This window comes from Tupaia chinensis, unplaced genomic scaffold, assembly GCF_000334495.1.
Source record: "Tupaia chinensis unplaced genomic scaffold, TupChi_1.0 Scaffold000161_1, whole genome shotgun sequence".
Lineage (NCBI taxonomy): Eukaryota > Metazoa > Chordata > Mammalia > Scandentia > Tupaiidae > Tupaia > Tupaia belangeri.
In genome coordinates this window covers 1,921,803-1,933,795 of record NW_006159632.1, presented here as the reverse complement: position 1 = coordinate 1,933,795, position 11,993 = coordinate 1,921,803, and the positions used below count along the sequence as shown (strand labels likewise).

The 11,993-nt window shown below is 51.3% G+C and overlaps 1 protein-coding gene across 1 annotated transcript in view; it reads right to left on the bottom strand.

The window, feature by feature from the left end:
• The window catches only part of LYST (lysosomal trafficking regulator), a 150,267-nt gene that overhangs the window by 51,285 nt on the left and 86,989 nt on the right, over window positions 1-11,993 (bottom strand). Inside the window, exons 31-33 of the mRNA XM_027770856.1 lie at window positions 7,260-7,451; window positions 4,250-4,428; window positions 1,795-2,001 (exon numbers count right to left, since the gene is read on the bottom strand). Of these exons, the coding sequence (XP_027626657.1) occupies window positions 1,795-2,001; window positions 4,250-4,428; window positions 7,260-7,451 (578 nt within the window). The remainder of the gene's footprint in view (window positions 1-1,794; window positions 2,002-4,249; window positions 4,429-7,259; window positions 7,452-11,993) is intronic.

The window sequence follows — 11,993 nt, the reverse complement described above, 5'->3', positions numbered from 1 at the left end:
GAAGCGCTTGTGGCATGGCCATCCTCCCCGGGGGGTGATTTCTCGCTTTCTGGCTCTCTGGTGAGTGCATGTGCCCTATAGCAAAAACCTCTCCAGAAAAAAAAAAAAAATCCTAGTTGGTAGAAATTGATGGCATGACCAAATAAAACTATTTTAAATACTTTGTTTTTTAAAAAAAATTGGCCATATGCTCCAAGAGACAGAAAGAGGAGAGAGAGAACGTGACACAGCGTCCCGCTCACGGGGACTGGCATGCCGAGACCCGTTCTCCTCCATCTCTCCCCTGAAGACCTCGGCCACACAAAGCTGGCTCTAGGTATTTTTGGATCATTCCAACTGATGGACCTTTATTTTTTTTCTATTTTAAATAACTGTACATGTGCTTTGCAATATATATCTGAGCTATTCAATATACATGCTACACAGACAACGCAAAACTATTTAAAAATTTTGTCATAGAGCACATGTGCTTGCTAGAGAGACACAGAATGGTAAAAGTAAAGTGAAAAAGCACCCCCGAGGGACTGGCCACGCCACAGCCCTGCCTCCTTCATTGCCCTGGTGGGATTTGGGCCGGATGCACACACGCCCGGTGTTTTGTTTTCTCTTCCTTTTTCCCAAGGTGCCAGTTCTGGGTGGGCCTCAAACTGTGCAGCTGGCCATGTGGAATGCAGCTGCCTTAACCCCTGTGCCCATGCCACCAGTCAGCCCAGGATAATACAGCGTTGTTAAAAGCCTCTAAACAGTTCTTTAAACAAATTTCAGGATTTAGTAATAGATGATTAAGTTCACATAGGAACTCAGAGAACGTCTTCGTTTAAGCACTAGAAAAAGAACTATGAAATAAAGGTGTCGATTAAATTTGTATAAAGCTTTGAAGAAAAATCTGAGTTTTGATACAATACAAGAAAAGTGCACGTGGAGCCAGCAGATGGTTTGGTGGCTAAGGCACGAGACTCCACGTGGCCACTGTGCTGAAAATCAGGCCGGGCGCACGTGCGTGCGTGCCCAAAATCTGGAGAGGAGAGCAGCGGAGATCGGGCCGTGATGGGGTCATGGTGGGGTTTCTCTTTCCTCTGTCTCCAGTGAGCGCAAGTGCTCTATGGCAAAGCTAAATGATAAATAATAAATAAATAAATAAATAATAAATCAATAAATCCAAAAAAGGAAATCCGAGGCATCAGGCATCAGAATACAGTTTATGGGACCAGCAGTTGGCATAATGGCTGTGTCGCTGGACTCCCACGTAGTCAACTGCGGTTTGAGTCCTGGACCCAGTGGCTTAAACTCACGCTGGGCACGTGTGCGTGCGTGCCCAAGATCCCGAGAGGAGAATGGAGGAGAAGGGATTGCGGTGTGGCCACACCCCAGTGGGGGGGGTGATTTCTCGCTCTCTGTCTCTCTGTCTCTCTCTTTTTTTTCTGGTAGGCGCACGTGCCCTATAGCCAAAAACAATCTCTCCAAAAAAAAGAAAAAAGAATACAGTTTCATTTCAATTATTTTTTAAAGTTTCTTTTTAAGTGTTTTCATTTTTTCCATGAGGGAGAGAGAGAGACATTAGGTCAACAGAGTCTCGGCACCACGACAACCAGCAGCCCCTGCCAGCCCTGGACCATAGGCTCGCGGGTGCCTCCTGTGGCCAGGGAGGTCTCTGGACGTGAACTGGCCACCCCCCCGCAGTTCGGATTCCTCACAGAACATCACGTTTTACCGTCGCGCCCCTGTCTGGTCTGACTCCAGTTCCTGCTTTGTAAAAGTCTGTCTTCCCTGAAGCCTTGAGATGTGGGTACTCACTGGGAGGGACGGGCTGAGACAGTCACGCAGTATTTCCTGATGATCCGGTTCATGAATTATTTCAAAAATTTGCTTTCTCTCCTGTGTGGTGTGGGCTGGTGACAAAATATGTACTAATAGCCTCCCAAGCTGCATTCGGAAGGTCTCCTTACAGGACCACAGGATCTTAGTCCACTGCTGCTTAGAACCACTGCTTTTACTTGAAGCCTTAAATCAAAACAGGAGTTAATTAGGATCAGACTTTTTCAGGAATAGGATGCTAACCTCTACAGAGCCCCAGAGAAGGTCACGGAAGTTTTATCCTGGGTTTGTTCGAATGGAGAAGCTAAATACAATGCAGTATTATTTATCCTCCAAAGCCAATTAGTTCTCATACATGCTTCAGCGTGGATGAATCCTCAGAGATTACGCCAAACGCCATTAGCCACACACAGGGCAGATCCTGCCTACCTCCCGTAGGTGTAGAATGGCCAAATTCCTCTGTGTACAAGGTACCTGGAATAGCCAATCCTGTAGAGATGGGGTCCTCAGGCTGGGGTGGGCTACGGGGGTCACTGTTTAGTGAATGTGGACTGTCGGTTCGGGGCTCTGAAACCGCCCTGGAGACAAGCAGTATAAGTGTGCTTAACACCAAAGAACTGCACCTTCCAGGTTTCAAGGTCTCGCTTTAGGGCACGTGCGCTCACCCGAGCGAGCGAGCGAGGTGGGCAGAGTGAGAAATCACCTCCCAGGGGGATGGCCACACCACAATCCCTTCTCCATTCTCCTCCCGGGGTCTTGGCCATGCATGGACATGCACCGGCGTGACTTTGAAGTTACTGGGTCTAGGACTCCAAACCACGGTCGGCCCTGAGGAAGTGCAGTGACCTCACCACGGAGCCAACTGCTGCACCCCTCCCAATCCTTTTAAATGAAGGTTTTTGCCATAGGTGCTTGCACTCTCTAGAGATAGACAGAGAAGTACAGTGAGAGGGAAAGTGAGAAATCACCCCCTAGCGGGGATGGCCACCTCATAATCCCTTCTCCTCCATTATTCTCTTGGGATTCAGGGCATGTATGTACATGCACCCAATGTGCTTTTCAAACTGCTGGGTCTGGGACTTGAACCACAACTGGACATGTGGGAATACATTACCCTAACCACTAAGCCACCTGCGAGCCCCAAATTGTACTCTTGAAAATGCTTAAAATGATAAATTTTATGTTAAGTATATTTTACCATAATTAAAAGAAAAAGAGATGGATGAAAAAGCTCAAGTCTTAAACCACTTAAAAATGTACCAAGGGTGAGTCAATTGGTGGCAGGTGGTTAAGGTGCCGGACTCCCACATGGCTGACCATAGTCTGAGTTCCGGACCTGGAGGCTTGAAACTCATGCCAGGCGCCTGTGTGTGTGTGTTGCCGAAATCCCAGGAGGAAAATGGCGGAGAAGGGATAGTGGTACGGCATCTCCCGTCTCTCTCTGTCTCTGTCTGGCAAGCACATGCACCCTATGGCAAACAGAATGACCCCCAAAACCAAAACCTTGAAGAAAAATTACCAAGGGTTTAGAAATTACACATTTGAAAAACTGTCAAAGAACATAGGTAGGCCATGATTTTGCAATATACAAGAGAAAAGATTCCTAAATAAAGAATTAGTACCACAAGTTAAAAGTGCATTGAAGTTGCCCATCAGTGCTCCTAACTAACAGCTGAAAACGTCTCCACCACGGCCCCGCTAAGGCTGGCCCGTTCGCACCGGTGGTGTGGTGGCCGGTTCCGGCGTGGAACCGGGCTCAGCTCACTCCAGGGCTCACGCTGTGATTGGAACCAACTCTCCAGTGACTCCCGGGCCCAGAGCCCTGTGTGAGAGGTTCAGTTCTAAGTGAACATGCAGCTTGTCTCACTGTCCACACAGATGCCATGCTCTAGCCTAGGTGAGTGGACGGGCAAGTCACGACGCGTGAGCCCCGCTGAGACTGGACCGAGCGAGCACCCCCACTTGTTCCCTACCGCCAGGCATGAGCAGGCCCCAGAAACCCCTGGGAGACGGTCACAAACGCAGCTGGAGGAGTCTCAGTATTCTCTCTCACTCCTCATTTTTTGAAGGTGCCGTGAAACATTTAAGCCAAGATCGACACTTGGTAACAATTCAGGAAGTCAAGAACAAGCAGCTCTGAGGAATGTCCTGTACGAACAGGCGGCCGGTGTGACCTCCCCACCCTCCTGGCTGACTCCCTAAGCTGTGACACAGGCTACGGCTTTGAGGGGCAGGCCCGGAAACCAGAGCTGCGTGAAGTTAGGCTCTGGGGAGCGGAGCCAGCACTATGTACTCCTCTGTGATTGAACTCTAGGTTGTCTGGGTTTCAAAGCTCTCTGAAAGAACACCAAGACATGGCATGGAAGGCCGAGGACAGCCACTTCGAGTCCGTCCTCCCCCGCGAACGACACGTCCCCATCGCTGAGGTACTTACAATGCAGACTTTGCATCCTTCCACCAGATAGGAGAACATTTCTTTCTGAAACGGATTGAAAACAGAAGGTTGCTGACGACGAGTGCCTCCCTGAGCGACGTCAGTCTGGGGAGCGGACAGCTTGCCCTGCGTTGTAGTTTCTGGAGTACTCAGAATATCAAAAATGTCGGAATTAAACTCTGAAACAAACAAGAAGTTTAAAAAGTCAGGTAAATAACTCGTACCTGGACATGGTAGCAACGCTGGTAAAAATGCGCTACGTGGTTACCTTCAGTTAGCACAGGGCACATGTGTAGCTGGTACTAGTAACACATAGAGTGTATTAGAGAAAGTGAATTAGAAATTAAAAACACTTAGTCATGCAATTCTAAATTAAAAGAATAATTTACTAATGAAGATGAGTTAAACTGCAAATATCGAAACCATGAAGTTCTGTGCAAACCAAACACATTTGGTGTGTCAAAAGCCCATTCCTGAGGCCAGCAGGTGGCATGGTGGTAAAAGTAGCTGGATCCAACATGGCCGGCTGCACGGTTCAAGTCTCGGACCTGGTAGCTTGAAAAACACACCAGGCTTCTGCATGTGCGTGTATACCCAACATCCTAAGAGGAGGGTGAAGGAAATGGGACTGTGGTGTGATTACCCCTCCACTCCTGTGAGCGAGTTTTTCACTTTCCTCTTTCTCGCTGTCTTTCTCTCCAGCAAGCACGCATGCCCTATGGCAAATTAAAAACAAATAGACACATAAGGCGTGTTAAAAATTATTTTTGGGGGCCAGCAGGTGGCTTGGTGGTTAAGGATGCTGAACTCCCACATGGCTGATTGTGGTTTGAGGCCCAGACCCGGCCTGCTTTCTCTCTCTCTCTCTCTCTCTCTTTTTCTCTCTCATTCTATCCCTCTGTGGTCAAACTGAAATAAATTAATGAATGAATAAACAAAGTTAAATAAAATAATTAAAAAATTATTTTTTAATTTAAAAAATAAGCCGGTTCTCTTTTGCTGAGTGGCATGCCATGGTGGCATGTGCCACATGTCCACCGTGATGTTCACAGTAAGGAGCCACAGAGCTGTCCCACTGGGCGCACGGCCAGTGAGATGTGAGCGCGGGAGAGACACGGCCATTCCCGAGCTCGTCCTGGAAGCTGCTGCTCCAGATGCAAGTTAGAAATGGTAAAAGTGAACATCTGGGTTCATCAAGTCTCCTACCGATTAACAGCAACTGTTCTCTTCTTCCTGCCTTGGGCTTCTCTGAACTTTTTCCAGAACCCCCTTTTGACTTCTCCTTTTTTGTTTCCCCTTTTAATTGCCAGAGGGTGCATGTGCTCACCACAGAGAGACAAAAGAGGAGCAAGGAGAGAAGGCACTCCCCAGTGGGATGTGGTCTCGGGGCGGTCCCTTCCTCCACTTCTCCGTCGTCAGGATTCTGAGCACACGTGCCTGGCTTCAAAGTGCACGCTGCCAGGACTGGACTCGACACCCCGTCGGCCATGTGGAGTCTGGCTCTCTACACACGAGGCCGAGCCACTGTGCTGCACAGCCGGCTCTCCACTCCGACTTACCTGCAGTGCTTTAGACACACGTGCGTGCATTCACACGCACACGCACACACACGAGGTATGACGACGCAGAAACTGTACGTGTGAGCTGTGTGACACGGTGTCTCACACACTATGCATTCTGGAGTGACCGCTGCGGGCTGCCTGCTGCGTGCACAGCGAGAACTCTGTGTGTGCTGTGCCTTGCCTCGCTATCTCTGTGCTTGCTCAGGTATCGCGGTGCACGGTGTGAGCATGTGTGCACGGAGAAAGGTAACTAGCCGCAGTGGAAATGCAGATTAACCCACAAGGAGATGATCAGTACACACCCAGCAACACGGCTGAGCTAAGTAGCAGTAAGACCTCAGACCCTGGAGGACAGAAGAAATGCTGGCTCTCCCACGCACGGCTGGCAGAGGGGAGGTGCGCGGCCACGCTGGAGTCTGCGGTTTGCTGCCCAGTGAACAGGCTGCTGCCTCTGACCAGCACCACACTCCTGCACTGACCCAGACAAGGAGGACTTGCGCTCACTCAGAACCCGCATGCCAGTGTGCACAGCCCTGTGAGTCAAACAGGGGAAGCTACTACCAGGTGGCCTCAACAATGGGGGTCCAGTTGCGGCACACACACCCACTCACGGATTACCACGGGCTTAAAGGGCATTACGAGCTTCGGACGCCCCGACAACCAGGATGACTCTCCAGGTCACGATGCTGAGTGGTGCAGAGACAGCACTGAGAGGCTGGGTTCTGAGGCCCCACTCACAGTATGAGTACGAAGGGTGGAAGGGGTGGAGGGTTAGGATGTGGCCGCAGAGGGCAATGTGAGGGCTCCCATGGTGGTGGCCACGGCCTGCTCCTGACCATGATGTCACCCCCAGGAGCAGCACGGGGCCACGGTTTATGAGGCCGGACGAGCTGAGCTGGGTGACGGGCAGAGGCCTGGTCTGTCCTGCTTCTGGACAGTTGCCCAGGAAACTGCGACTCTCAAAGGAAGTCACTAGAAAAGCTGTCTGAACTCGGTGGTCGGTACAGCCTGGCACTTACGGAGCAACTATCAGACTTCCATGCCAGACTCTCAGCTCCAAAGAAGGAACTTTTAGTCAACTGGATGTTAAGAAATGAAGAATGATGGCATTTAAGAACCTGAAATGTGCAGGGGCCAGCAGGTGGCACGGCGGTTAAGGTGCTGGGCTCTTGTAAGGCTAACCACAGTTTGAGTCCCAGTTCTGGCAGCTTGAAATTCACACCAGCAGCGTGTGTGTGCATGCCCAAATTCCTGAGAGGAGAATGGAGGAGAAGGATCGTGGCATGGCCACCCTCTGGGGGTTGATTTCTCACTTTCCCTCCTTCTATCTCTCTCTGGCAAATACACACACCCTATGGCAAAAAAGTCTCAACCTTGAAATGTGACCACTTTGTCTACACTATTTATTTTAATCTGACATCGAAAGAACCATCTCTGCGAAGTCCCACCTTGGTAGACGATCCTGTTGACTGCCAGGACGACGAGCCTCTGCAGTCTCTGGACGAGCTCCATCTCGGTGGCCTGGCTGGGGCCCTCCTGGCTCAGTCTCCGCTGCATCATCACGTGGAGCTCGTCACTTGCCACGGACCGCATTTTCAACAGAAGCGATTCCGTCTGAGCAAGCGGAAATTTCCGAGGCCCTTCAAGTACACACATTAAAGAGTCAGCGGCCAGTGTTGACAGGGTCGAAGGAACTATTCTTGCTGTAATTTTTTGATTATCAGACCATGAGAAAATCGTATTTACTACAAAGTTAATTTATACAAAGGAAAGAGAGTGCTTCAGAGAAAGAGGAGCACAGAAATGCGACAGTACCCTCGGCCCCGAAGCTCTGAAGAGCGGCCACAGCTCGGGGGGCGAGGACCACTAGGCAGGGCCGAGTCTTCCGGAAAGCGCAGGGATGGGCCCAGAGCTGAGAATGCCCTGACAGGTAGCTCAGACACTGTCTCACTTCTCTGGATTCCAAAGTCAACGGGTCTTTAGAGCGTGCTGTTTCAGTGAGAACATTCCCGTGTCTGGAGGTCACCGATGCATTTGAGAAACAGCTTCGGAAAGTGTCTAGCGGCACAAGTGTGGTCAGTCGGATGAAGACAGCAGACTGGAGAGGCGAAGGGAGCCCCAGCCGCTGTGGGTGGACGCAGCGTGGGAGTGCAGTCCACCGTGCCCATCCGAGGGGCGGCCTCACGTGCACGCAGGGCGGGCTGTGGGGAAGCGCCCCTGCATCATGACCACACCTGTGCCAGGGGGAGCCACCCAAGCCGCGCCTCCCAGCGAAACCGAGGGGATGCGTCTCGGTTCACTGCCCTGGAGGACAGAGGCGTCGGAAGCTGGCCACAGGAACCGAAATGCCGTCTTGGCAGGTGAGGGGTAACAGAGCCCTTCACTGGAATTGAACCTTCGTTTTAAGTCATGAAAACACACATCAATGTTCGTCAACAGCCTCTACAAAAAAATACTTACCGTGACTAGATTAGGATAATAGGTTTTAATGACTATTCTGGCAAGATATTCAAGTATCTCAATAGCATTTTAGAGTGCCCAGTAGTAACCAGTTCATTTTTTTTGTTTTCTTTTTTTAATTAAGTTTCTCGGTTTCTTTATTTCACGAGTCAAAGAGACAGAGGCACCAGCAGGGTCTTCATGCTGGAACCCACCCCCGCGGCGGCAGTCCCAGATGGTGGGCACCGCGTCCCGGCGTGCTCAGGTCTCCACACGAACCTGGGACCTCTATGGTCGGCTTTGAGGAGTGCTCCGCCTCACTGCTGCACACCGTGGAGTCTGCTCGGGTAGCACGTGCATGTGTGTCTACGTGTTTACGTAGTTTTTCTTTTCTTTTTTTTTTTTTTGGAGAGGTTTTTCGCTATAGGGTGCGTGTGCTCGCCAGACAGACAGAGACAGAGAGACAGAAAGCAAGAAATCACCCCCCAGGGGGGATGGTCACGCCGCAATCCCTTCTCCTCCATTCTCCTCTCGGGATCTTGGGCACGCATGCACACGCGCCCAGCATGAGTTTAAGCCACCAGGTCTGGGACGCAAACCGCAGTCGACTACGTGGGAGTCCAGCGACATAGCCATTACGCTAACTGCTGGTTCCCCGTAGTTTTCTTATAGGGAGTGTGTGCTTGCCAGAGAGAGGGGGAGACAGGGCAGGGGTAAGAAATCGCTCTCCATTTAACCCGAAATCCCTACTCCTCTGTTCTCCTCTCGAGATTTTGGGCACACATGTACTCGCACCTAGCACGTTTTCTTTTTCTTTTTTCTGAGGGAGATTTTTGCTATAGGGTGCATGTGCTTACTGGAGAGACACACAGAGAGAGACAGACAGTGAGAAATCACCCCCCGCCACGCGGCCACGCCGCAATCCCTTCTCCTCCTTTCTCCTCTAGGGATCTTGGGCATGCACGCACACGTGCCTGGCGTGAGTCTAAGCCACTGGGTCCAGGACTCGAACCGCAGTCGGCTACATGGGAGTCCAGCAACATAGCCATTACGCCAACTGCTGGTCCCAGGTCTGGAACTTACACTGTGCAGCTGGCCACCTGGGATCTAGCAACTTAACCTCCATGCCATTTGCAAGGCAGTATTTAAAACAGGAGGAATTTTTGTGACGGACTCGAGAGAAGAGTCCTGAAAGAGCAGCTTTGGTGGGACAGGGGAGCTTGCAACGCTGTGTGTGTGGCCGTCCCTGACTCGAGGCCGCTGTGGGTCTGCAGGGTCCCAGCGGGGATGCGTGACCGTGATAGGGTTTAGTTAAGCTCAACATCTGTAGGATGCTGCAGCCCTCAGGTGGTTTATAACAACTGCAATCACTTAGAGTGAAGAAGATAAGCCCAAGTAGGGTAAGAAGTCAGAGGAGTCAGAAAACAAAGAGCGCGTGGTCTAGTAGGTAGCTACAAGTTCATCATCTATTTTAAAATGACTCCACAAAACATTTTAGGGACATGAAAATGGAACACTATCTGCTGATGATAACGTGTATGATATAATAATATCTTTGGGACCAGCAGTTGGCATAATGGCTATGTCGCTGGACTCCTATGTAGTCGATCGCAGTTCGAGTCCCAGTAGCTTAAACTCATGCTGGGCGCATGTGCATGTGTGCCCAAGATCCTGAAAGGAGAACGGAGGAGAAGGGATTGTGGTGTGGCCATCTCCCCTGGGGGGTAATTTCTCGCTTTCTGTCTCTGTGTCCCTATCTTGCTGGTGAGCGCACACGCCCTATAGCAAAAACCTCTCCAAAAAAAAAATCTTTAAGGGGACTAGTATGCGGTGTACTCGTGCTGGGAAAATCCATTTGCAAGCTGTAACAATATAGTGATTAAAAGTATAAAAAAAATTAGATGTCTCCAACAGCAAGCCACACCCACAGCTCAGCGCGGTGCGGGGCGAGGCTCAACGCACTAACGATGCGGGTGCCTAGAGAGCGAGGAGAGACTCGGCGAAACCAGACCCTGTGGTGGGCGGCAGCCCTGCTGGGGGCCACGGGGGAGGCTCTGGGCTCACGTCCTGGGCTGCCTGAGCACAAGGACACGGCCATGGAGATCCTGGCTAGGGAGGTAGGAGAGGACTGGGGTGTGAGGGCACCGTCGAGGTGTCTCTTTCTCTTCTTCTCCCTCTCTCATGAAGGAAATACATTTCAAAGAAAAGAAAAGAAAATCCAGCACCAAACAGAACACCGCAGGACAGCTCCTGTGTCGGCGCCAGCCGCCAGCACAAGCTGGTCACTGGTATGCCGGGCCAGGTGCAGGAGCGCCCGGGGGGGACAGTGACAGCCACTGCAGCCTCTGCCTGCTGACCGAGTGCAGGTGGCTGACAAAAGCCATCTTCCACCATGTGGGGGACAGGGTGCTACCTGGCGCAGGAGAGGGACAGTGGGGACAGCAGCTCGAGAGGACGGACTGCACCCAGACATGAGATGGGGCGATATGGATGCGGGAGAAGTCTCATTTGGGCCATCTTCCTGGCCTGGCGGTGAGGGCAGCCCGATCCCACATGACCCACAACGGTCTGAATCCCACCCTAAGAGCTGGAACACAGCCCATGTGTGCCCTCGTCCTGATGGGGTAAACAGACAGACGGAGGGGGCATGGCGCGACCACTGGGTGCTTTTCCCCTCCCTTCTCTCTGGTGAGCACACATGCTTTCTTGGAAATGTTTTTAAAAAAGAAGTTGTATTTATGTAAGTTTTATTTAACATGACTTAAGCTTATATTACTGCAAAATAATGTGTGATTTAGTAGCTTATCTTTATGGATGCGGTTGTTTTTAAATTATTTTATTTAACTTTATTTACTTATTCATTTATTTATTTCAATCTGACCAGAGAGGGACAGAGAGAGAGAGAACAAGTCGCCAGGTCCAGGACTCGAACCACAGTTGGCTATGTGGGAGCCCAGCACCCTTAACCACCCACCACCTGCTGGTCCCTACAGATGAGGTTTTATTTAACATGGTTTCAAAATTTCTCCTAGCCCTAAACACAATGAAGTAGCTTAACACAGGCGAAAGGCAGACTTGGGGTGAAAAGGCTTTCAGACAGCAAGGGGGCCAGCGCTTCGACATGCCGAGTACTCTGGGACCCGGGGTGCGTGTGAGGGTGTGCGGGCACTGTGGTGTCTTATCTTTCTGAGTTGTATTTGCATCAAGGTCACAGCTGGCCCAACCATGGTGGTGCAAGTGGGAAAGTGTCACTGCATGGCCCGAGGCCATATGGAGGCTCGGCTCGATTCCTGGGCTCACCTTCCAGGGCCTCATTAGCAGGAGGCTGGCAGGAGGGTCAGGACGGGTGAGACTAACAAGAATACCTCTCTCGCGCTCTCTTTCCCCTCTCGCTCACACATACCCACAAAGAGTAGCAGGAGACTTTGTGGAAAAATAAGGAACTTGGCTATTTGAGAGCAGCAAGCCTCATGTCCTGTGAGCCCGCCCCCTCCAGGCCACGTCTATCCTCTGGACACCTCACCGTCCCCTGCTCTCCTCCAGCCCACTCACACAGCCAGAGTGACGTCCACAGACACATCAGACTCCACTACGCTGCCAGCTGGGAGCTGTGGCGGCTCCCACCGGGAAGCGATGTGAGCTCCGTCACACGTCCTGGGAGAGCTCGTGTAAGCTGGCACCCTGTGCTACCAGCCCCGCACACCACTGCCACCGAGGGCCACCGTCAGCTGATGGCTCCTCCC